General features: G+C 47.2%; 1 protein-coding gene across 2 annotated transcripts in view; it reads right to left on the bottom strand.

Moving 5' to 3' along the window:
- LOC137376035 (F-BAR and double SH3 domains protein 2-like) overlaps positions 1 to 26310 on the bottom strand; it is a 55959-nt gene that overhangs the window by 21211 nt on the left and 8438 nt on the right. For both annotated transcript variants that reach the window (XM_068044002.1, XM_068044003.1), the window contains exons 3-10: positions 22177 to 22222; positions 15654 to 15727; positions 12161 to 12305; positions 10523 to 10659; positions 8808 to 8871; positions 7780 to 7908; positions 3419 to 3541; positions 1886 to 1981 (exon numbers count right to left, since the gene is read on the bottom strand). In XM_068044002.1, coding sequence (XP_067900103.1) covers positions 1886 to 1981; positions 3419 to 3541; positions 7780 to 7908; positions 8808 to 8871; positions 10523 to 10659; positions 12161 to 12305; positions 15654 to 15727; positions 22177 to 22222 — 814 coding nt within the window. The remainder of the gene's footprint in view (positions 1 to 1885; positions 1982 to 3418; positions 3542 to 7779; positions 7909 to 8807; positions 8872 to 10522; positions 10660 to 12160; positions 12306 to 15653; positions 15728 to 22176; positions 22223 to 26310) is intronic.

Here is a 26310-nt window from a genome sequence, read left to right as displayed (position 1 = left end):
AGATCAGCCATGATCTAACTAAATGTAGGAACATAGAATGTCCCCCTCTTCCTAGAAGCTGGGTGGTTTCCCAATCTCCTGGTTCATCTCCTCACCTGATCTCCTCAAATTCTCTCCATTATCCAACAGGGATCAGAACAGATGAAATATCCATCACCTACCTAGATGGCTCCATAACAATGGGTGATTCCAGTGGAGTTCCGCAGGACTCAGTACTGGGTCCCTTACTTTTTGTGGTACATATCAATGATTTGAATGCTGGGGGTATGATTAAGTAGTTTGCAGATGATATGAAAATTGGCCATGTGATTGATAATGAAGAAGAAAGCTGTAGACTGTAGGAATTGTCAGGTTTTTTTATTCGTTCATGGGATGTGGGCATCGCTGGCCGGGCCAGCATTTGTTATCCATCCCTAATTGCCCTTGAGAAGCTGGTGGTGAGCTGCCTTCTTGAACCACTGCAGTCCTTGGGGTGTAGGTACACCAACAGTGCTAGCGGTTTGATACAACTGAGAGGGCAGTTAAGAGTCAACCACATTGCTGTTGAGGCTGTAGTCACTATGTAGGCCAGACCAGGTGTGGATGGCAGATTTCCTTCCTTAAAAGGACATCGGTGAACCAGATGGGCTTTTACAACAATTGACAATGGTTTCATGGTCACCATTAGACTAGCTTTTAATTCTAGATTTATTAATGGAGTTCAAATTTCAGCAACTGCCGTGGTGGGATTAGAACCCATGCCCGCAGTACATTAGCCTGGGCTCTGGATTACTAGTCCAATGACATTACCCCCATGCCACCACCTCCCCAGGTGGGCAAAACAATGGCAAACAGAGTTCAATCTGGAGAAGTGTGAGCTAATGCAATTGGGGAAGATTGACAAAGCAAGGGAATACACAATAAATGGTAGGATAGTGGAGAGGAACAGAGGGACCTTGGAGTGCATGTGCACAGATCCCTGAAGGTGGTTGGACAGGTAGATATGGTGGTCAAGAAGGAATATGGGATACTTGGCTTTATTGGCCGACACATAAAATATAAGAGCTGGGAGGTTATGCTGGAACTGTATAAAACACTAGTTTGGCCACAGCTGCAGTACTATGTGCAGTTCTGGTCACTGCACTATTGGAAAGATGTGAGTGCACTAGAGAGGGTACAGAGGAGATTTACAAGGATGTTGGGCTGTACTGGAGAATTTTACCTATGAGTAAAAACTAAACAGGCTAGGGTTGTTTTCTTTGGAACAGAGGAGGCTGAGGGGAGACCAAATTGAAGTGTATAAAATGATGAGACATCTTGATAGAGTGGATAGGAGGACCCTATTCCCCTTGGTTGAAGGGCCGTAGATTTACTGCAGGAAGTAGGAGGTTTAAAGAGGATTATAGGGGAATTTTTTTCACCCAGAGGGTGATGGGGATCTGGAACTCACCGCCTGGAAGGGTGGTAGAGGCAGAATCTCTCATAACATTTAAAATGTACTTGGATTTGCACTTGAATTGCCAGAACCTTCAAGGCTATGGACCAAGAGCTGGCAAATGAGATTAGGCTGGATGGCTATTTGTCGGCTGGCATGGAAATGATGGGCCAAACGGCCTCCTTCTGTGCTGTAAATTTCTATGATTCTATGAACGCCATCCAAGAGAGAACACCAGCAGATTCAGGAAACAGCCCACTGCCACCTTCTGAGGGCAACATGGGAAGGCAATGCAGTCTTGCCAGTGATACCTACGTCCCGAGAACTAACTTAAAAATTCACTGAGCTCACTGAGGCACACAAACCCCATCCGCTCAGACTTAAATATTTACAAACTCGGTTTTGGATGCTGCAGGAGATGGAACAGTGTGAACAAGTGGGAACTTGTTCAATCCCTCCCTGCTGGCTTACCTTGTCTGAACCGGCTGGCTGGAATGGGAAAGCTGAAGGCTCAGTAAATACTGGGTTCTCCTGGAGGAATAACTGAAGGTCGCACTCACGATAAATCTACAGTTGAAACACAAAAGAGGATGTTCACTTTGCATATTTGCACTCTGAGCTGAAGGCATTCGGAGTGTTCAAATCGGACGGGTATTTACATGGTGCGTTAATACATTTCTTAGAAGCCTCAGAATGCTTTGTCTGTTGGCCTCCCTCCCTCCCTCCACCCTCCATAAACCTGAGCTCATCCACAACTCTGCTGCCCAGATCACAATTCGTATCAATTCCCATTCACCATTGGCCTCTGCACTCTCTGACCTACATTGGCTCCCAGTCCAGAAACGCCTCAGTTTTAAAATTCTCATCCTTCTGTTCAAATACCTCCATCACCTCCCCTCTCCCAATCTCCCCCAGCCCTACAACCCTCCGAGATCTCTGCACTCCTCCAATTCTGCCCTCTTATTTATTTAGAGATACAGCACTGAAACAGGCCCTTCGGCCCACCGAGTCTGTGCCGACCATCAACCACCCATTTATACTAATCCTACATTAATCCCCTATTCTGACCACATCCCCACCTTCCCTCAATTCCCCTACCTACACTCGGGGCAATTTATAACGGCCAATTTACCTATCAACCTGCAAGTCTTTGGCTGTGGGAGGAAACCGGAGCACCCGGAGGAAACCCACGCAGACACAGGGAGAACTTGCAAACTCCACACAGGCAGTACCAAGAATCGAATCCGGGTCGCTGGAGCTGTGAGGCTGCGGTGCTAACCACTGCCCCACTGTGCCGCCCTTAAATGCCATGGATGCCCTTATGCATTCCTGATTTTAATAGCTCCACCATTGGTGTCCATGCCTTCAGCTGCCCTGGGCCCCAAGCTCTGGAATTCCCTCCCTAAACCACTCCATTGCTCTAATTCTGTCTCTCGTCCTTTAGGACGCTCCTTAAAATCTATTTCTTTAACCAGTTTTCGGTCATCTGTCCGAATTATTTTATGTGGCTTGTGGCAAATTTTGTTTCATAACGCTCCTGTGTAAGGACGGCAGGTTTCCATTAGTGAACCAGCTGGATTTTCAGGACTATCCAACAGCTTCATGGTCACTTTCATTGAGAGCATCTCTTTATTTCTAGATTTAATTTTTTTCTTACACACTGAATTGAAATCCTGAAACCACTGTGGTGGGATTTGAACTCACATTCTCTGGATAATTAGTGTAGGAAAAGTACTTTTACAGTTCTGTATCCCTAAGCAGTGAGTTGGCAATTGGACATGTACTTGCAGAGTACTAATTTCCAGGGCTATGGGGAAAATGCTGGGGTGTGTGACTAAACTGGACAACTCTTTCAAAGAGCCAGCACAGGGTCGATGGGTTGAATGGCCTCCTTCTGTGCCGTATGATTCTACAAATAAGTACAAACCACAATAAAATGAGAGATACACTTCAAGAAAACTCCATAATTTCAAATACAGATGGAAAATTCAAAAATCCCACTACCTTTCTAGAGGATTCTAGAACACTCCGGAAACATTCCTGTCCCGACTGACAAGCGCCAATCTCAGTTTCGCTGATCAGGCTGAAGTATTCCTGTAGCTTCTCGTACACATCACCATCCAGGTTCTGAAGAAACAGAGAACAAGGGGACAGAACCTTAACATTGGAACCATACTGTTCAAGGTGACAGCAGGAAGGACTTCTTCACACAAAGGGTGGAAAATCTGGAACTCTCTCCCCCAAAAAATCTGTGGATGCTGGGGCTTAATGTATGGAGTTCTCCCAGTGTCCTCGACCAATACTCCTCCCAGAACCAACACCACCAGGAAAGAGTCACACTGACTAATACCAGGACTTAGAGAATAGAAAAGATAAATGTTATAAAATTGAAGTCCCCTTGTCTGAACCTCGGTCTCCCCTGGTCTGAACTGAGCCAACGGCAGCTGGTGTCGCTGAACTTAGCCTCAGCATTGACTAAGGAATAGGAAAAACAAAATCAGACAGGATTCCCGTTTAATTGTGATCTAGTGATTCATGCTGAAAAGCACACGCGTGAGTGCATTGACCCATGCCCATGTTATCTCCGGACTTGACAATTCCAATGCTCTCCTGGGCGGCTCCCACCTTCCAACCTCTAAACTAGAACTCATCCCGTTCACCTATCAACCCTGTGCTCGCTGACCTACACTGGCTCCTGGTTCAGCAACGCTTTGATTTTAAAATTCTCATGTTTGATTTCAAATCCCGCTATGGCCTCACCCCTCCCTATTTCTAATCTCCTCCAGCCCTACAACCCTTGGAGGTCTCTGTGCTCCTCAACTCTGACCTCTTGAGCATCCCTGATTTTAATCACCCCACCACTGTGGGCAATGCCTTCAGCTGCTGAGGCCCCAAGCCTCTGGAATTCCCTCCCGAAACCTCCCCACCTCAACCTCGCTTTCCTCCTGTAAGATGTTCCTTAAACTTACCTCTTTGACCGAGTTTTTGGTCAGCTGATCCAATATCTCCTTATGTGGCTTGGTGTCAGATTTTGTATGATTTATGCTCCTGTGACATTTTACTAAATTAAAGGAATTGTATAAATGCAAGTTGTTGTTGTTGATTCTGGACAGTACAGACCCAGAAGGTTCCGTCCTTGCTCCCTGGCCAGTGCTGAATGCGTTGCTGGACAGCGGGGAGGACACGGCTGAGGTCCAGTGTGACGCCTCACATGGTTAAATACCCCGCTGACCCTGACTATCCAGATTGAGGTGTGTCCTTGGGTTGGGGAGGGGATATTGAGCTGCACAGAGCTCAGGCTGACACTTAAAACTTGACTATCGCCCATCCCGGCTCAGCCGAGAATAGGGTTGCCACTGACACTCTGCCCCAGTTTGGTGGGGTGCAGAGGAGTTGGGTGGGTAACCTCTGCAGTCTCATTGCTCCAGATCATCAGCCATCATTATTCAGGTAACTGTGGACTGGCAGCGCCTCAACTCCACAGGGGTGTGACCAGTGAACTTGGGGAATAGCTACAGAGGGTAGGAGGGGCAGGGGGGAAGGAAGGGGAATTACAGAGGGGTGGGGGGAGTTAATGGGAGGAGTTTCAGATGGGAAATGGGGAGTTATATAGGAGAGGGGGAAGGAGTTACGGGCGAAGGGGTTAAGGGGCTACGAAAGGGAGAAAGAGTTCCTGCCCCAAAACGGTTTGTCTTTTCTCCCTCTCAAAAGTTCCCTGTTCGGGAGGGGGGTGATCTGGAGGGGGCCAGGTGTGTGGGGGAGGGGACCCTGCGAGTGTGGGAGAGCGATGCAGGGTTGGGGCCCCAGAGGGTGCAAGAGGGATGGGGTTGTGTGTGGGGGTGGGGTGTATTTTAGTAACAGATGCTTTGTGTTGACTTTGATTACACAGTGCAGACAGGAGGGAGAAGGGAGCAGAGGAATACTGGAGGAGGTGGGGGAGAGATAATCCAGGTAGTGGGAGGCTCACGTGGAGCATAAACACCACTAGCAAGGAGCCCGTGGGCTGATTGTCCTGTAAAATTCTGTTTACACAACAGAAGAGTTTTTCTGAGGCTGTGAATTTTTAATCCTCCAGCGTTCACACAGCCTTCTTTTCAAATTCAGCTGGACGAGAGCTAAATGAAGCTAGAGTCTGACCCGGACTCCCGCAAACAGCTGATTTACAATCCTGGCAATTTAACCGAATTGGCCAGAGTTCCAAAGGAATTGTAAAGTCCTGTGATCTCACATCCAACAGCAGATCAAAGTACAAACCCTGCTTCACTGACTGAGTAAACACTCGTAGGTCACAGTAACTCAGGAAAAATCAGAAATACAGTCTGCAAATCCTCACAGCAACAGTCCTGATCAGTTCCTACTTGAACTAAACAACAGACCCAACATCTCTGATCCTCCTTCTGCACAGGGGCGACAGACTGCACGGGCAATGTGTTTTCAGTCATGAAAAGTTTCCAATGGGGTTGATAACCAGGGGCACAGATTGAAGGCGATTGGCAAAAGAACCAGAGGTGACATGAGGAAAAACTTGTTTATGCAGCGAGTGGTTAGGATTTGGAACGCAGTGACTAACAGGGTGGTGGAGGCAGATTCAACAGTTGCTTTCAAAATGGATTTGGATAAATACTTGAAGGAGAAAAAGTTGCAAGGATATGGGGAAAGAGTAAGGAAGTAACTGGATTACTCTTCAGAAGAGACAGCACAAGAACAATAGGCTGAATGGCCTCCTTCTGTGCTGTATTCTATGTTTCCAATGGGATTAAAAGGGAGAGCTCTTTCAGACAGTGGTCACAGGTTGATGGGTTGAACGGCCTCATCCTTGGTTATAAATTCGATGATTTTATAATTCTTCAACTGTTAAAGCACAAATATATTTTGATAAAGAATTTTCCTGTTTGGAATTTGAGCTCATTCTTATTGTGAAATTATTTTATGAGGAAGGAAAAAGATAAAATAACCCATATCGCACCTGCTTATGTAACGGCCTATCTCTCAACTTGCTTCATTTCAACGCGGAAGCGTTCAACTATTTCTCTACTCTCCTCAGAACTCAGTCCCTCTCTGACACCAGGGATCCAAACTGTGGCTTTTCTCTGCCCCACCCCCACGACCTGGATGTTTCTTGGTTGTCAGGACTGAGCAAAGTATCCAAGGTCCTGCCGCCCTGAGCTGCTTACAGCCTCTGCCTGACTCCCTCAGATTGGAGATAGACTGACTTGGCAGGACATTGGCTGCTGCTCTAAAATGACTGGGCCATGTTCGGCCATCGCTCCCCAACACTTGTTCCTCATCCCAGCAAAATCTCTTTACCTGGAGAGTGCTGAGAAGTTGGAACTTGCCACCACAGGGAGCAGTTGAGGCAAATAGATGCATTTAAGAGGAAGCCAGATAAACACACTAGGGAGAAAGGAATAGAAGGTTATGCTGTTACAGTGAGATGAAATAGGGTGGGAAGAGGCTTTTGTGAAGCATAAACATATCTTGATGGTGGGGGGTGTTGGGAGGTGAAGCAGGGTCCGACTTGACCCTGAGCTGAGTTTCTAATCCCATATCCGTTCCATCACCAAGGCTGTCTCCATCCACCTCCGTAACATTGCCTGTATCCACCCTTGCCTCAACTTATGTGCTGCTGAAACCCTCATCCAGGCCTTAGTAACCTCTGGATTCAACTATTTCGATGCTCTCCTGGCCAGCCTCTCATCTTCCACCTACCAAGAACTCGAATTCATCTAAATCTCCACTTCCCATATTCTAACTCGCATCAAGTCCCATTCACCCGTTACCCTGCGCTCGCTGACCTACGTTGGTGCCCGGTCCAGCAACGCCTCAATTTCAAAATTCCCGTCATTGTTTTCAAATCCCTCCACGGCCGGGCCCCTCCCTATCTCTGTAATCTCCTCCAGTCCCACAACCCTCTGATATCTCTGCACTCCTCCAATTCTGGCCCCTTGAGCATTCCCCCATTTTAAATGCTCCACCACTGGCAGATATGCCTTCAGCTGCCTTGGCCCTAAGCTCTGGAACCTCCTCCCTAAACTGCTCTCACTCTCTACCCCTCTCACCTCCTTTGATAAAACCTCCCTCTTTGACCAAACTTTTGGTTACCTGTCCTAATATCTCCTTATGCAGCTCGGTGTCAAATGTTTGTTCGGTACCGTTCCTGTGAAAGGATGTTTTACTGTGCTAAAGCTGACATAGAAATGTAAATTATTGTTGTAGGGTGAAAGGAGCCTTGGGTGGAAAATAAAACAGTGGCATAGGTCTATTTTGGCCAAACGGCCTGTTTCTGTGCTGCAAATTTTACTTAATTCTACGCAAACTTGTAAACACAAAGTGTGTTTGATTTGACTGGCTGGTCAAGTCAGTACCTTCATGACAGCAGGCAGGTCAGTCTGGAGATAGTGGTCCTGATGTGATGTGACTGCAGTGAGTGAGAGCAGATAATCGTTCCGAGCTTCCGTAACCCGATAGTTACACTCAGACAATCTGGCGGAGAGCTTTAATGGAAAACACATATGGTCAGGCAGCAGCTGGAATACTGTGGCCTGTTCTGGGCACCACACTTTAGGAAGGATGTCAAGGCTTTGGAGAAGGTACACAGGAGATTTACTAGAATGGTTCCAGGGATGAGGGACTTTATGTGTAGAGACTGGTGGCACAGTGGCGCAGTGGTTAGCACTGCCGCCTCACAGCTCCAGCGACCCGGGTTCAATTCTGGGTACTGCCTGTGCGGAGTTTGCAAGTTCTCCCTGTGACCATGTGGGTTTTCACCGGGTGCTCCGGTTTCCTTCCACAGCCAAAGACTTGCAGGTTGATAGGTAAATTGGCCATTATAAATTGCCCCTAGTGTAGGTAGGTGGTGTGGGGATTTGGTAGGAATATAGGATTAATGTAGGATTAGTATAAATGGGTGGTTGATGGTCAGCACAGACTTGGTGGGCCGAAGGGCCTGTTTCAGTGCTGTATCTCTAAATAAATAAACTGGAGAAGCTGGGGTTGTTCTCCTTGGAGCAGAGAAGATTAAAGGACAATTTGATAAAGGTGTTCAAAATCGGGAAGGGTTTAGATAGAGTAAATGTTGTTCCCTTTGGTAGGAGGGTTAGTAATCAGAGCATACAAATTTAAAGTGATTGCAAAAGAACCAGGAGCAACAATGTTTAATAAAACACAATGAGTTGTTATGATCTGGAATGCGCTGCCTGAAAGGGCACTGAAAGCAGATTCAAAAGCAACTTCCAAAAGGGAATTGGATAAATACTTGAAAAGAAAAAACATTATGGGGCTATGGGAAAAGAGCGGGGGTGTGGGACTAACTAGATAGCTCTTTCCAGTACAGGCTCTATGGGCCGAATGGCCTCCTTCTGTGCTGTATGATTTTTATGACACACGCCCTTACCTTTGCACTCAGCTTCTGCAGACTGGTTTTTGAATGAAATATTCCAAACTCGCTCTTTTTCGACCTGAAAGGGCAAGGTGTAAACACACAGCCAATTTATTTTTAGTCCAGAAAGACATGGGATTATGTTGCACAAACATGAGTCATTTGTTTGTTGCACAACACAGAAGATTTCCTCTAGTTGTCAAACTCCACTCAGAATCAGTACTGCTTCTCTTCTGACATCACAGAACTGACGCAACCTGTTCTGGTTCCGAACACAAGGTGAGGAATTGACACCTCACAGGGAGTTCGACCCTAACCATCCCTGGGACAGCTCCCTCAGCCTGGACACAAGGAGAAGATGAGCTTGCACCATTCTCATTCCAATTCCAACTGAGTCACTGTGTAAAGCTGCCCTGAACTAACATCTCAGATAGACTGGTAAATGTGGAAAGTCAGGCAAATGTTTGTGTGGATAATGCAGAGAAAGCATTACTCTGTATATAATCCGTGCTGTACATAATCCAGTGTCCGTGGAACCTGTATCCCAGTGAGAGTCAGTATCTGTGGAACCCGTACCCCAGTGAGATTCAGTGTCTGTGGAACCCGTACCCCAGTGAGAGTCAGTGTCCGTGGAACCCGTACCCCAGTGAGAGTCAGTGTCCGTGGAACCCGTACCCCAGTGAGAGTCAGTGTCCGTGGAACCCGTACCCCAGTGAGAGTCAGTGTCTGTGGAACTGTACCCCAGTGAGAGTGAGTGTCCGTGGAACCCGTACCCCTGTGAGAGTCAGTGTCTGTGGAACCCGTACCCCTGTGAGAGTCAGTGTCTGTGGAACCCGTACCCCTGTGAGAGTCAGTGTCTGTGGAACCCGTACCCCAGTGAGAGTCAGTATCTGTGGAACCCGTACCCCAGTGAGAGTCAGTGTCCGTGGAACCCGTACCCCAGTGAGAGTCAGTGTCCGTGGAACCCGTACCCCAGTGAGAGTCAGTGTCCGTGGAACCCGTACCCCAGTGAGAGTCAGTGTCCGTGGAACCCGTACCCCAGTGAGAGTCAGTGTCCGTGGAACCCGTACCCCAGTGAGAGTCAGTGTCCGTGGAACCCGTACCCCAGTGAGAGTCAGTGTCCGTGGAACCCATACCCCAGTGAGAGTCAGTGTCTGTGGAACCCGTACCCCAGTGAGAGTCAGTGTCTGTGGAACTCGTACCCCAGTGAGAGTCAGTGTCTGTGGAACCCGTACCCCAGAGAGAGTCAGTGTCTGTGGAACCCGTACCCCACTAAGTGTCAGTGTCTGTGGAACCCATACCCCAGAGAGAATCAGTGTCTGTGGAACCCGTACCCCAGTGAGAGTCAGTGTCTGTGGAACCCGTACCCCAGTGAGAGTCAGTGTCTGTGGAACCCATACCCCAGTCAGCGTCAGTGTCTGTGGAACCCGTACCCCAGTGAGAGTCAGTGTCTGTGGAACCCGTACCCCTGTGAGAGGCAGTGTCTGTGGAACCCGTACCCCAGTCAGCGTCAGTGTCTGTGGAACCCGTACCCCAGTGAGAGTCAGTGTCTGTGGAACCCGTACCCCAGTGAGAGTCCCCCGAAGGAAATTGAGAGAAAACTGAACAAAGAAGGAATATGGAAATGTTCCTCAGACCTCCCCGCTGACCTCCCCCTCGCCCCCACAACCACCATGAAGGCTTCCGAGCTCCTACAGTTCCCCAGCCTGCCTCCGCACTGTCATCCTTACTTAGCCTCAGCCTCAGCTGCTTTCTCCCTGGCGATCTCAGCAATCCGCTGCATCTGCCAATATTTCTTCTTCGCTTTATTCACTTCCTTCACCGCCTCGATCAGTTCAGACTGAATCCTGACCAGCTGCTCCGAGCACTGCCAAATAAACCACAGACAGGGTATTGGTCAGTCCCGCTCTACCCCCGTGAGCAATACTGGATTGGTGAGAGTGGGAGAGATAGGGTAGGGTAGGGGCAGTGTGCTTGAATCCTGCCAGAGTCTGTGGTTAGAATAAGCCCCTGCGCACAGGGAGGGCAGGAGACTGCACAACCAGTGAGCGGTGCTTTACACAATTAAGGAGCTAAAGTCAGAAAATGTGGAAGTGAATTCATACTCACCTCTACACATTTAACGTCAGCAGCAAAACACAGACAGGCACTAACTAAAGTTCAGGGAGAGCATGGGTCGTCGAATTAGGACAACAGTGCTCATCCTTCAGGTGACAGTCACTGAGTGCCCCTGTTTATTGGTAATCACAGATACAGGGTTTGATGGCATAATGTGTGTATATAAAAAAAATACTATAAACATGTGACAGTAGAGAAACATACAAAGCACTGGGAGAGCAGAGCACTGGGATTAGTTTGGGATTGATACAGGGCTATGGGGAGAGAGCGGGGCCAGTGGGATTTGTTTGAGCTTGATACAGGGCTAAGGGGAGAGAGCGGGGCCAGTGGGATTAGTTTGGGATTGATTCAGGGCTATGGGGAGAGAGCGGGGTACTGGGATTAGTTTGGGATTGATACAAGGCTATGGGGAGAGAGCGGAGCACTGGGATTAGTTTGGGATTGATACAGGGCTATGGGGAGAGAGCGGGGCAGTGGGATTAGTTTGGGATTGATACAGGGCTATGGGGAGAGAGTGGGGCAGTGGGATTAGTTTGGGATTGATACAGTGCTATGGGGAGTGAGCGGGGCCAGTGGGATTAGTTTGGGATTGATACAGGGCTATGGCGAGAGAGCGGGGCAGTGGGATTAGTTTGGGATTGATACAGTGCTATGGGGAGTGAGCGGGGCCAGTGGGATTAGTTTGGGATTGATACAGGGCTATGGGGAGAGAGCGGGGCCAGTGGGATTAGTTTGGGCTTGATACAGTGCTATGGGGAGAGAGCGGGGCCTGTGGGATTAGTTTGGGATTGATACAGGGCTAGGGGAGAGATCGGGACAGTGGGATTAGTTTGGGATTGATACAGGGCTATGGGGAGAGAGCGGGGCAGTGGGATTAGTTTGGGATTGATACAGGGCTATAGGGAGAGAGCAGGGCAGTGGGATTAGTTTGGGATTGATACAGGGCTATAGGGAGAGAGCAGGGCAGTGGGATTAGTTTGGGATTGATACAGGGCTATAGGGAGAGAGCAGGGCAGTGGGATTAGTTTGGGGGTTGCCCTTGCAAAGGATCGCACAGATACAATGGGCCGAATGGCTTCCATTTGTGCTACAAACTGAGCTGTTTCAATAGCAATCACAATCTTCATCTACCTTGAGCTGCCTCATTCTACAAGTAGAAAAGTAAATCTTTCTGCCTCAGTGTTGTCCGTCAGCTGCCCAGAGCAGAGTGAGATGGGAGACACATCAGAGTCGGCGAACAAACATCTCACCTTCTTCAGTCTCAGCTCCTTGGCCGAGCGCACAGTCTTTGCTGCGTCCACGTTGACCGTTCGGTAATTCTCAGCAGCCGCAATCCGTGCGAGCCCAAGCTGGACAGTCGCTTCGATGGTGGAACGCCAGACTGCGGAGATAGTCCTGGGAAATACACAGAACACAGCAAATTCAGCCCCTTGAACCCGTCACAGGAGGAGACCATTCAGCCCCTCGAGCACATCACGGGAACAGGAGGAGATTCAGCCCCTTGAGCACATCACAGGAACAGGAGGAGACCATTCAGCCCCTCGAGCACATCACAGGAACAGGAGGAGATGATTCAGCCCCTCGAGTACATCACAGGAACAGGAGGAGACCATTCAGCCCCTCGAGCACATCACAGGAACAGGAGGAGATGATTCAGCCCCTCGAGTACATCACAGGAACAGGAGGAGACCATTCAGCCCCTCGAGTACATCACAGGAACAGGAGGAGACCATTCAGCACCTCGAACCCATTTCGTTATTAAATTAGATCATGGGTGATTTCTATTTTATTACTAATTACCTTCCTCAGCAACGCCCACCTTTCCCAGTAGTGCTGCTGAGGCTTCAGAGCTGCCAATCCTCTGATTAGGCCAGCAGCATCAGCAGCCTGCACGCCATCTTTATATTCTGGTAGAATTACCGAGCCAGTCCTACTGCTGGCAAGTGCAGGCTTGGGACCCACATTTAGTCCTGATGTTGGGGTCCAGAAGCCTATGGTAAAATTCAGCCTGATGTTTCCACTTATGGGAGAGACCAAAACTAGGGATAATAAAATTGAAGTAGGTTGAGCGGAGACTGGTGTGGAGCATGAACAGCAGCATGGACCCAGAGCCCTGTTTCTGTCGTAAATTCGACATAAGAGACCCCCTGGTTCTGGGAACAGTAAAAGCAGCTCAAAAATACTTTAAGCATTAACTTTGCAGGAGGTGTTTGAGATTTTGAGAACAGATATCAGGCCAGATGATTCGGCAAGGCCTTGGGCTGATTAGAGAGGCCAGAGAGGAAGCTTCATTGAGACAGGGATGGACTTTGATGGGAGAGTCAGGGTACTAGAGGGATGGGCCTGGATGGAAGAGTTAGGGTTCCAGAAGAATAAGCATTGATGAGAGACAGTCAGGGTACTGGAGGAATGGGCTTTGATGGGAGAGTTAGGGTAGTGGAGGGATGGACCTGAATGGGAGAGTCAGGGTACTGGAGGAATGGGCTTTGATGGGAGAGTTAGGGTAGTGGAGGGATGGACCTGAATGGGAGAGTCAGGGTACTGGAGGGATGGGCTTCGATGAGAAGGTTATGGTACTGGAGGGATGGGCTTTGTTGGGAGAGTTAGGGTACTGGAGGGATGAGCACTGCTGGGAGAGTTAGGGTACTGGAGGGATGGGCTTCGATGGGAGAGTTAGGGTAGTGGAGGGATGGACCTGAATGGGAGAGTCAGGGTACTGGAGGAATAGGCTTTGATGGGAGAGTTAGGGTAGTGGAGGGATGGACCTGAATGGGAGAGTCAGGGTACTGGAGGAATGGGCTTTGATGGGAGAGTTAGGGTACTGAGGGATGGGCTTCGATGAGAAGGTTATGGTACTGGAGGGATGGGCTTTGTTGGGAGAGTTAGGGTACTGGAGGGAGTTACTCGCCGCAGGATTCCTAACCTCTGACCTGCATTTGTAGCCACTGTACTTATGTGGCTGGTCCAGTTCAGTTTCTGGTCAATGGTAACTCCCAGAATGTTGACAGTGGGGGATTCAGCAATCGTAATGCCATTGAATGTCAAGGGGAAATGGTTAGATTCTCTCTTGTTGGAGATGGTCATTGCCTGGCACTAGTGTGGTGTGAATGTTACATGCCATTTATCAGCCCAAGCCTGGATATTGTTCAGGTCTTGCTGCATTTCTACATGGACTGCTTCAGTATCTGAGGAATCGCGAATGGTGCTTGATTGAGGGATATGGGGAGAAGGTGGGTGGGTGGGATTGATTTATGAAACAAGGGCAGCCCAGTTCTTCTCAAACCCTGACGATGTCTCAGGAATTACTAAACACTCTTCACAAGAAGCCAGAATATACAAAGGTCACAAACCCAGAATTAGAATAAATTTGGAAGGACAATTAATTTAAATACAGTAACGGTCAAATACAGACTATACATTCTGGAAGGAAGTATTACACTGAGAATTGCTGTCTAATATAAGAAGTTGCAGACACACTGGAGTGCTGTGTTGTGGCGAGATAACTAGGGGCATTTTGAGACATTGGCACGTTAGTGACGTTTTGCCTTCCATCAGATGTGAATATTCACTGCGTGTTACTGTTCAAAAATAACACTGTTCAAAAAATAACACTTTATTAAACACAGCTTCTCCCAGACCGAGCTGCGGAGCGTTGCAGCTGTTGACAGCCCAGTCTCCCACACTCTCTATTTCAGGGCCCAATAACTGCAGACTCTGGTAGGCTACAAAGTAAAACACAGCATTTGAGAGAGTGTCACAGTCTGAGGTCACTGTAGCATTTAAGCCGCACTGACTTTGGTCAGAAAAACCGTGCGCTCCAAATTACCAATTTCCTCCGCTGCAGCCCAACAGCTGCTCAACTTAGTTAACAGGAAACAATTGCTGCCTCAAACTGCTCTATGTGCCATTCCAGATACCCGAGCACAAAATTCAGGCTGACACTCCCAGCACAGTACTCAGGGAGCACTGCACTGTCGAAGGGGAGTACTGAGGGAGTGCTGCACTATCGGAAGGACATTGCCGATGGAGTGCTGCAATACTGGAGAGGCAGTACTAAGGGAGTGCTGCACTGTTGGAGGGGCTGTGTCAAGGGAGTGTTGCCCTGTCGAGGGGCAGTACCAAGGGAGTAACACACTATCGGAGGGGCAGTACTGAGGGAGCACTCACTGTTGGAGAGGCAGTACTGAAACCCAATCTGCCCCTCTCAGATGAAAGCTCCCACAATATTCTTCAAAGAATGATGTCCTGGACAATATTTAGCCTTCAACCAACATCGCTACTACAGATTGTCTAGCCATTATCTCATTGCTGTTGGTGGGATCTTGATGTGTGCAAATTTGTCACCCTGTCTCAAACATTAGAACAGTGACTACACTTCAAAAAAAGTGGTTCATTGGCTGTAAAACACTTTAGGACATCCTGAGGTCCTGAAAGGTCTTTAAAACTCAGATCACTGTTTTTATTCATTCTGGGGATGTGGGCATTGCTGACAAGGATGGCATCTATTGTCCATCCCGAGCTACCCCTTGGGTAGGTGGTTGCAGGTTACCTTCTTCAATCATTGCAGTCTGTGTGGTGAAGGTGCTGTCACAGGCCATTAGGGAGGGCATTCCAGGATTTTGAGCAAAGTAAAATGTGTTGCCGATTCTGTCACCAGTCTCACACCATCACACAAAGTCCCAGATCTACCCAAAGGAATCCTGAAAGGAATAGGTTTCCACAGTTCCTGACGGCGGCCATTACCTGTTGTCATTTGTCTCTGGCTTTCCGCGATTCCAGTCTTTCTTCAAGTACTGTCCAGCCAACCTCTGCAACGCCTGAAAGAAGACACTCACCATCAATTAGCAAAACTGACCAGGGAGGGAAAAGTCCAACTCATGACTGAGAGGGGAGCTCGGCCACGGCACGAAATCCAGCCCCAAAGCTAAGTTGGAGAACAATCTAGAAAAAAAGGTCAGCTCTTCACTCTTCCATGGCTGAGAATTCAGGAAGAAACCCAAACATCAGTCTGGCCCAACCCAACAGGACAGACCCGATCCCTGATCTTCATCAGTAAGTGAACCAGTTGGTGTAGGACACATAGGAATATAGTAAATTGGAGCAGGTGTAGTCCATTCGGCCCCTCAAGCCTGCTCCGCCATTCAACTAGATCATGGCTGATCTTCTACCTCAATACCATTTTCCCGCGCTATCCCCATATCCCTTTAATACCTAGAAATCTATCGATCTCTGTCCTGAACATACTGAATGACTGACCCTTCACCATCCTCTGGGGTAGAGAATTCCAAAGATTCACCAGCCTCTGAGTGAAGAAATTCCTCCTCATCTCAGTCCTAAATGGCCGATCTCTTATTCTGAGACCCTCCCAGCCAGGGGAAACATCCTTCCTGCATCTACCCTGTCAAGCCATGTAGGAACTTTGTATGTTTCAATGAGATCACCTCTCATTCTTCCAAACTCTAGCGAATACAGGCCCAGCTTCCTCAATCTCTCCTCATAAAACAATCCCACCATCCCAGGAATTAGTCTGATGAACCTTTGTTGCACTCCCTCTATGGCAAGTATATCCTTCCATAGGCAAGACGACTAAAACTGTACACATATTTCCACACTCTACCCTATCATAGACTTTACCCGCCCATTTAATCTCCTCCCATTATTTAATCTCCCATTTCATCTCCTGAGGGAAAGTTTTGTAAAAATACAACAACAACCTGCATTTATATTATCCAAAACCCATATCCTAACTCGCACCAAGTCCCGTTCCCCTATCACCCCTGTGCTCGCTGACCTATATTGGGTGGGTTGACTCCTTGTTTTCAAATCCCTCCATGGCCTCACCTCTTCCTACCTCTATAACCTCCCTCAGCCCTACAACGCTCTGAGATATCTGCACTTTTCTAAATCTGGTCTCCTGCACATCCCCAATTATAAATCGATTCACCACTGGCAGTCATGCCTTCAGTGTTATATAAAAAGCATTATACAAATACAAGTTGATGCTATTGGAAGGCAGCCCAGGCCGTCTAAAACACTTCCTGGTGACATACATGGTTTCTACAGCCACTCTCAGAGACTTTGACAGTCAAATGAATGGATTCTCTCATTGTGTAACTTGACCCTCCTGACATCTCGCTCCCTCATTGCGACCTCACCAAATTCAACACCAAATCATTGAGGAGGTCAGGCCAGGTGTTCAAATAGCAGCTCAGCACCCCACCTCCCCCCACAAACCCCCACCCACAAACCCCCACCCACAAACCCCCACCCCTTTTCTGCCAGGGAGCTTACAGAGGACCTGCTGAACATAGTGTGTCGGGTCAGTCAGTAACAGTTAACTGTGATATTGGGCTGAGCAGGGAGGCTGGGGAAGGAGAAGTTACTCTATGTGCAGGGGGGGGGGGGGCGGGGGGGGGGGAAGGGAGGTCGTGAGGGGGCAGGTTGGGAGGGGCAAGCACCTGAAAATACAGATTTAAGATATTTAGGCAAATCTGGGGAGATGAGAAGAATTGTTTTTAATGCAATGAGTTGTTTTGATTTGGAATGCACTGCCAAAAAGGGCAATGGAAGCTCCTTCAATGATAAATTTCAAAAGGGAATTGGATAAATACTTGAAAAAAGGGAAAATTCACAGAGGAGTGGGACTAATTGCATCGCATTTTCAACGAGCCAGCAGAAGTGCGATGAGCCAAATAGCTTCCTACAATGCTGTAAGTCTCTATTCAGACCCAGAGGGGTATAAAACATGACTTGTATTTGAATTCCATCCACTCCAAAGCCAAGAGAATCATTGGAGAGGATGTGGGGTCCCTGCACTCAGTTATCAACCCTACAGGATTGCCCTGGAGTCTCCAGGATTTGTAGATTAATTGCCAGGACACTGCTGTCAGCAAACACCAGAGAGAAAAATCATAGGGGCATTTTAAAAAGTGTATTTTTACATTTTCATTTTGTTTATTAATTATAAAAATATTGGCGATGGAGAAATAGCTGACTGAGTGAGGCAGTTGGAGGTCATGTGATGAAATCTCCAGGAATATGTTCAACCAGGAGTGGTGACACTAGCCCTGTGTCCTTCCAAAGCCTACCCCATATCGTTAAAAGGTGCACATTATCAGGCCTCAACCCTCTACAAGACGTGACTGGAACCAGTGTCAAATTAGCCCCCCACCCCAAGTCTATGTGGATCACAAGACCATGAGGGCAGCTGATCATCAAGGGTTTGTATCATCACAAGAAATTTGCACAAGATGCCAGTGCACACCACTTCAACCACTCTGCAGGAGTCTCTCTCTGTCTTGGAGTGCCCCCTGCTAACAACACTGGGGGAGCCCCATCACCATATGAACTGCAGCGCTTTAAGGCGGTGGCTCACTACCACCCAGGTAACTCAGAACAAGAACAAATGCTTGATGACATCAGATGGTTGAATAGTTCAAATTGAGCCAAGCTGTGGAATCGGACTGACTGTAAAGTCTGCTGCATAAATCATAATTCACAAAGGACTTATCGCACAGAAACAGGCCATTTGGCCCAACTGGTCCCTGCCAGTGTTTATGTCGCACATGAACCTCCTCCCACCCCTCTTCATTTCACCCGATCAACATATCCTCCTATTCCTTTCTTGCTCATTAGTTTCCCTTTAAATGTGTCGATACTATTCACCTCAATTACTCCTTGTGGTAGTGAGTTCCACATACTCGATGTTGATCCTGCATTCCCTATTGGATTTATTAGTGACCCTCGTATATTTACAGCCCTGAGTTTTAGTCTCTCCCACAAATACAAACATCATCTTCATATCTGCCCCTTTATAATTTTAGACTGCTTATGGCATTATTGCTAATTACTGACACAGGGTTATGAATGGATAGATTTTGGGACTGTTGAGGGAGGCACTGAGAGCTTGCTGTTTCTGGCCTATTGCCAAGGGACAGAATCAAAGGTCTGATTACTCAACAACTTCCTTTAGACTGGGCAGCACGAGTGAATGAAGAGGTTACGTCACCAGTACTCAAGATCTACAAAACTTATTGGATGTTTGCGAATGTGATGGAGAGACACTTTATGAAATGCAGCTTGTGTAATGACACCCATGTCCTGAGAATAGAAATACACCACAAGAACACACAAATTTTCCACTGTGGTCACTGGTTAATGATCCAAAGCTGCCTTTTGCCTTCCTCAAACAGCAGGAAATTCCATTTAGATTCCATATAACTCAGAGAGCGCCCATAATTTAATAGATGATTGTGGCAGAGTTCCAGGTGTACATCAGTGTGCCATTACTGGATAAGAGGAGAAACAGAGGGTCAAATGAACTGACTTCACATTAAGAACGAAGCCAAGTCCATTCTACAGATCTCTCGAACCAAGATTCCTGAGAATGAAACTCCGACTGCTCATTTCAGGGCAAAAACCGGGAACAAATGGTGCAGCAATCACAAGAGGCAGGAAAACCGCCCCTTCCCAGCCTGCTAAGGCCGTCCCATGTCCCCTACTTCACTCCCAAACCCCTTCCTGTCTCTCCCCCATCCCAAATTTGTTTCCTCTCCCCATGCCAAACCCCTTTCCTTTCACCTCCCTCACTTCAAACCCCCTCACTTGTTCCTTCCCCCACTCTGAACCTCCATCCCTAATTACCCTTGAGAAGATTGTGATGAGCTGCTGTGGTCCATCTGGTGTAGGTATACCCAGAGTGCTGTCAGGAAAGGAATTAATTAAATTTATTAATTGCATTTAAATTTCATCAGCTGACCTGGTGGGATGTGAACCCGTATCCCCAGAGCATTAGCCGAGGCCTCTGGTTTACTAAGTCAGTGACATTATCATCATCTCCCGTAAGCTTGGAGCCCAGGCAACTGAAGATGTGGCCACCAATGGTGAAGCGATTAAAATCAGGGATGCACAAGAGGTCAGATATCTAGGAGGGTTTTTAAAAATTCGCTCATGGGATGAGAGTTGTCGCTGGTAAGGCCAGCATTTGTCGTTGATCCCTAATTGCCCTTGTCCACTGAGTGGTTCACTGGTCCATTTCAGAGGGAAGTTAAGAGTCAACCACATTGCTGTGGCTCTGGAGTCACATGTCCTGTCTCTACCTTACTCTGAACCCTATTCCCATCTCCTTCCTCACTCCGAATCCTTCTCCTGTCCAAATTTCTATATCTGAATGGCCTACTTTGATCTTATGTTCCAAGTCAGATTGTAGACAATGGTACCAGGATGAGAGACTTCAGTTCTGTGGACAGGACTGGAGTTCTCCTTAGAGCAGAGAGGGTTAAGGGGAGATTTAATAGAAGTGTTAAAAATTATGAAGGGTTTTGATAGAGTAAATGAGGAGAAACCATTTCCAGTGGTCTAAGGGTCAGTAACCAGAGGACACTGATTTAAGATAATTGGTAAAAGAAAATGAGGGAAGATTAATTTTTTTTATGCAGTGAGTTGCTGTGATCTGGAATGCGCTGCCTAAAAGGGCACTGGAAGCAGATTCAATAGTAACTTGAAAAAGGGAATTGGAAAAATACTTTAAAAACATTTACAGGTCTACCATGAAAAAGCGGAGGAGTGGGACTAATTGGACAGCTCTTTCAAAGAGCCAGCCCAGACATGATGGGCCGAATGATCTCCTGTGCTGGAATATTCTATGATACAAAATAAGGAGCCGCATGAACTAGCTCAGTAAGATCACCTGCTCTGATAAACTCTCAAATCCGTCACCTAAAATAAATTCTCATCACAGCACAGATTTTAGGAAACAAATTCTGCAACTCATTTCAAAGAAAGGAAAAGTCATTTGTTCCCACTGCTAGTTTCTATTTGAACTCATCTAGAATCTCCCCAAGTGCATCTAAAACTGTTAAAATTCTGGTTAAGAGTTGGGTTTAAGGGAGAGTAGGAAACCTCATTTAAACCAAAGCAGCAAACACAAGACCCAGCAAGAGATCGAGAGCGAACGAGAAAGCAAGCACGAGAGACCGAGAGCGGTCACATGGGCAATTAGACACTGCGAGAGAGTATAATAGTCTGCATTGCAGTGCATGAGGTTACGGTTACAGAACATAGAGCTGGAAGAGAAAGTGCCTCCCATAAGAGCTCCGACTCCAGTTTCCCTACTGCGCAGGCTGAACCACATGCAACAGAATAACAGCAGGTTCAATAACCAGGCTGAGCAGAGTCTGTTGGTATCAGTGGTGGAGCAGCAGGAGGCTGCATGCGGAATCAGCTAGAGGTTCTGCCCAGGACGTTCTGTGGGCATCAAGAGGATGAAAATGGGCTTGGCTGAGATCCAAATCTGTGGTCAAACCTCTTGCAAATGCACTTTGTGACTAAGAATGATCACACGGGTTATGAACTGATGTCCATGCACCGTGTAAACAGTTCTCTCCAGTGAAAGGAGCATAGAAACAGGAGGGGGCCATTCAGCCCCTCGAGCCAGTTGTGCCAGTCAATAAGATCATGGCTGGTCTGTATCCCAACTCCATCTGTCCAATTTAGCTACATATTTTATTTTATTTTATTTATTTAGAGATACAGCACTGAAACAGGCCCTTTGGCCCACCGAGTCTGTGCCGACCAACAACCACCCATTTATACTAACCCTACAGTAATCCCATATTCCCTACCACCTACCTACACTAGGGGCAATTTACAACAGCCAATTTACCTATCCACCTGCAAGTCTTTGGCTGTGGGAGGAAACCGGAGCACCTGGAGAAAACCCACGCGGTCACAGGGAGAACTTGCAAACTCCACATCGGCAGTACCCAGAATCGAACCCGGGCCCCTGGATCTGTGAGGCTGCGGTGCTAACCTTATCTCTTAATAGCCTTGGCTTGCAAAGATCCAATGATTTTGGATTTAAAATTCTTAATTGAACTAGCATCCATGGCTTTTTGTGTGGGAGAGTTTCACACTCCCACCACCCTTTGTGTGAAGGAGTGTTTTCAAAACCCTCAAGACATAAATTAACAATGAGGGAGTTAGAATCAAGAATGGAACAAGCTACCAAAGAGGCATATTGAAGTGGCCAATGGAAATGAGGTAGAGGGGCAATAACATGCGTTTCCAGAAGAGCTTGAGGGATATGAGGAGAGGGTGAGGAAGTCGAGTGCTGGGGTGTTGATTTATTATAAAATAAGAGGCAGGCTTTTCAGAACTGATCATTTCTGTTCCAAAAATGTTGTTTTTTTTTAAAATGTAAATCTCTTCTGAATTCACATGCCTCTCGTGAGCTTTGTTGGTTTAGTCAAGCATTACATCTCCTTACCTGACCATATTCCTTCTCAATTGTAGCTCTTTGTTTACTAAACGACCTGAAACAAAAATATAAAAACAGAGTGATGTCAGAGAGGTGAAGCTCAGGCTACAATTTCAACAAAAGAGCACCAATCCCTTAAAGTCTAGGAGTCGAGCCCAGAATTTAGGCTGACACTGTTGCAGAGGCAGTACTGAGAGAGAGAGAGAGAGAGACCCAGTTAGCCATGGCTGACCTGACAATGTTTATTTCTTGAAGTAGTGAATGTCTCCTACTCTCTGCCTTGCACTGAGATGTGTCAATGTGGATAAGTCCTGAGGTGAGCTCTCTGTCCTCCTCCAAACCAACATCAATTTTCTCCACACTATTTAACAACCCTGTCACTTGTGAAGCTACAACTTAAAGTTAACTAAAAACTTAATGAGCATTTAATCTTTTACTTTCATGGACAGACAGGAGCTATATTTTTGTGAATGCTCGAGGATCCGATATCACGATTCACCACAGATTCTTGATGATCAGGATAAGGCAGGAGCCAGCAGCAGTCACTGGGTTGGTGTTACAGGAAATTACAGCTCCACAGCGAACAACACCCCTCTCCCCTTCGAGTCACGCGCACCCACCATTCCGACTTCGTCACATCATGGCTGTTCCTTCATTGTCGCTGAGTGGGAATCCAGGAACTCTCTCCCTAACGGCACTGCGGGAGCACCTTCACCACATGGACTGCAGCAGTTCAAGAAGACAGTTCACCACTACCTTTGTAAGGAACGACTAAGGATGGGCAATAAATGATGGCCTTGCCAGCCAAGTTGAAGGAGAAAGGGAAAGTCTTCATGCCCAGACTGACCAATGGAGATGAGTTGGTGTTAGTGTCTGGCTACAGGGCGAGCTTTGCTATTGCCTTGCCTGGTGTTACCTGCTCCTGAATGTTCATGGGAGACGAAGGGGAGGGGTCTTTGCCCCTCTCCTGCACTTCCAACCAGAATGTGCCCTCTAATTTTTCTTTATTGTCCCACATCCTGCTAATTGCCCTGTTTGGTACATTACAGGTTGTTGCACAGCCATGCATGTACACATCTTAGAGTGAAAATTGGGGGGCGGGGGGGTGGGGGGGGGCGTGGTGCGGGGTCCTCATACCAATGGGCTGGACTGAAGTTTTTGGCCAATTCTTTTCTGGGGTGGAGGCAGGGGAAGAAACAGTTGGACAGAATGGGGAAGGAGTGGGTTATACTCAGGGAGAGGGAACACTTTGACTTTCAAGCTGTGCTCCCATGGATCAATTCTCAGTGCCAGGTGTCACGTCTCACAAGCCCAGAGTGTATACCTTTTACATTGTTCATGGGTTCAAATCCCACTCCAGAGACCTCAACATAAAATCCAGGCCAACACTCCAATGCAGTACCAAGAGAGTGCAGGACTGTCAGAGGGGCAGTACCCGAGGAGTGTTGTACTGTCCAAGGGGCAGCACTGCGCTGTCCGAGGGGGCCATCTTTCAGATGAGGCATTGAACCGAAGCCCCCTCTGCCCTCTCAGGTGGATGTAAAAGATCCCATGGCATTATTCGAAGAAGAGCAGGGGAGTTCTCCCCTATCTTCTGGGGAGAACATTTACCCCTCAACCAATATCACCAAAAGAGATTATGTGGTAATTTATCACATTGCTGTTTGTGGGAGCTTGCTGTGTGCAAGTTGGCTGCCATGTTTCTTACATTACAACAGTGACTACTGTTATGGCCAGTAAAGACATACCATATTCCTACTTTTAAGATACGAACTTTATTCAATGTGGAATCTTTAAAATTGACTTTTCCTTTAAAAAAAGGTGGACAATGTGCTGCAAGTTGGCCACAAAAGGTCAGATGACGTGGCCTGTATATTCAAACTGTCTTGAAAGAACAAAAGGATACATTCCAGTCCAAGAGGTGTCGACTGCACCCATTCTGAAACCGTCAAGAGACATTCCTGAATTGAATGGGTTCTTCTGAAACAAAGAAGGTGTGAAGTAGCCACCTCACAACAGGTTTATACCCATCCAGACATCAACGGATGGCCATGGATTCCATATCCTGGTCCATTGCGTAGTCACACCAGGGGAGATGACCATGTGTCAACAAAGACTCTAATTTGATGGATTTTGACCTTAAAAGGCAACCCTCCAGGAAGCGGTTGAGATCACAACAATCGCATAGAAGGAGTTCCAGCCAAGGGCTGTGGAAAGATCCAGCCTAAACAAGAAGCAGCCCTGCTGCTAAATTCTACACTTCAACTTGGTGCAGCAGAGAACTGAAAGTGACCGCCACCTCCATCTACAACACCTCAACAAATTCCAGACTACAAACAACCCAGGCCTTCACCTTTCAAAGTGACTGTTCTATTTAGAAGAATCAACGGGTTTACCATAAACCACGAACACCTACCACGCCTTGAACTCTTACTCTTTGCCTTCTATCTATCTATCTTCTCTTGTGAGTGCATGTGAGAGCAAATGCATGCATGAGTGGTGTTGCAAACATTTCAGGGAGTGAATATTGTTCAATAAATAGTTAATCTTCTGTTTTAAACCTGCAAGAAAACTTATCACTGTCTGTTCATTTGGCAAGTAAATTACTCCCAGGCTAACTCCTCATTTTAAACAAATTGTGATTCCGGTCAGTTGGGTGGTGAACAGTTGGGTGGTGAACAGTTGGGTGGTGAACAGTTGGGTGGTGAACAATGGGAACCACCCACACCCCTTACCATCTGTCTGTAACACTTCACTTCAAAAAAAAAGTATTTCATTGGTTGTAAAGCACTTTGAGAGGTCCTGAGGTTGTGAAAGGTGCTATAGAAATGCAAGTCTGTCTTTCTTTGATATCTAGTAGGTATCTTTTTCTTTTTATACCAAAACGTTGCTAACATTTTCTGGTCACAGAATGGATGATAAGGCTAAGAGATATGGACAGAGCACTTTGCATTCTGCTCAATATTTTATCGATCAATCTGCTGGTAGTTCACCAATTCTTCAGTCTGACCTCTCATTCAGATTCCAGGAAGTTGATCAGCAAACATCAGTCATCAAAGATAAATCTGTGGCATTATACAACAGCAGTTGGTAAACTTTGTTACAGCAAACACTTGACTACATCGTGAGCTTTCGTTGAGTTACTGATACAGACTTAAATGACACAGGACAACCTAACTCACTGAGCTGTGATGCAGGCTGGTCTCCCACTAAGTCACCAATCAGGTGTCCACCCCTGCCACAGTACCGAAACAGCTCTCATCAAAGTCACAAATAACATCCTACATAACTGTGACAAAGGTTAACTTTCCCTCCTCATCCTTCTCGACCTGTCTGCAGTGTTTGACACTGTTGGCCACACCATCCTCCTCCAACACCTCTCCACTGTCACCCTGCTGGGAGGGGCAGCTCTCACCTGTTTCCATTCTTTTCTATCTAGTCATAGCCAGAGAATCACCTGCAGTGGCTTCTCTTCCTGCTCCCCCACCATTACCTCTGAGGTTCCCCAAGGATCGATCCTTGGCCCCCTCCGATTTCTCATCTACATGTTGCTCCTTGGCGACATCATCTGAAAGCACAGCGTTAGTTTTCACATGTACACTGACGACACCCAGCTCTACCTCACCACCACCTCTCTCGGCCCCCTCCACCATTGCTGAATTATCAGATTGCTTATCTGACATCCAGTACTGGATGAGCAGAAATTTACATTATTTATATTGGGAAGACTGAAGCCATTGTCTTCGGTCCCCACTCCAAACTCTGTTCCCTAGCTACCAACTCTATCCTTCTCCCTGGCAACAGTCTGAGACTAAACCAGTCTGTTCGCAACCTTGGTGTCACATTTGACCCCGAGGTGAGCTTCTGACCTTATATCTATGCCATCACTAAGACCACCTATTTCCACCGACATAACATCACCCTGCCTCAGCTCATCTGCTGCTGAAACCCTCATTCATGCCTTTGTTACCTCTAAACTTAACTATTACAACCCACTCCTGGCTAGTCTCCCACATTCCACACTCCATAAACTTGAGGTCATTCAAAACTCTGCTGCCCATGTCTTAACTCGCACCAAGTCCTGTTCTCCTGTCACCCCTGTGCTCACTGACCTACATTGGCTCCCCGGTCAAGCAAAATCTC

The sequence above is a fragment of the Heterodontus francisci genome, chromosome 12 (genome assembly GCF_036365525.1).
Source record: "Heterodontus francisci isolate sHetFra1 chromosome 12, sHetFra1.hap1, whole genome shotgun sequence".
In the NCBI taxonomy this organism is placed as follows: domain Eukaryota; kingdom Metazoa; phylum Chordata; class Chondrichthyes; order Heterodontiformes; family Heterodontidae; genus Heterodontus; species Heterodontus francisci.
Note: the sequence above shows the minus strand (reverse complement) of the source record. Positions and strands in the feature narration are given on the sequence as shown.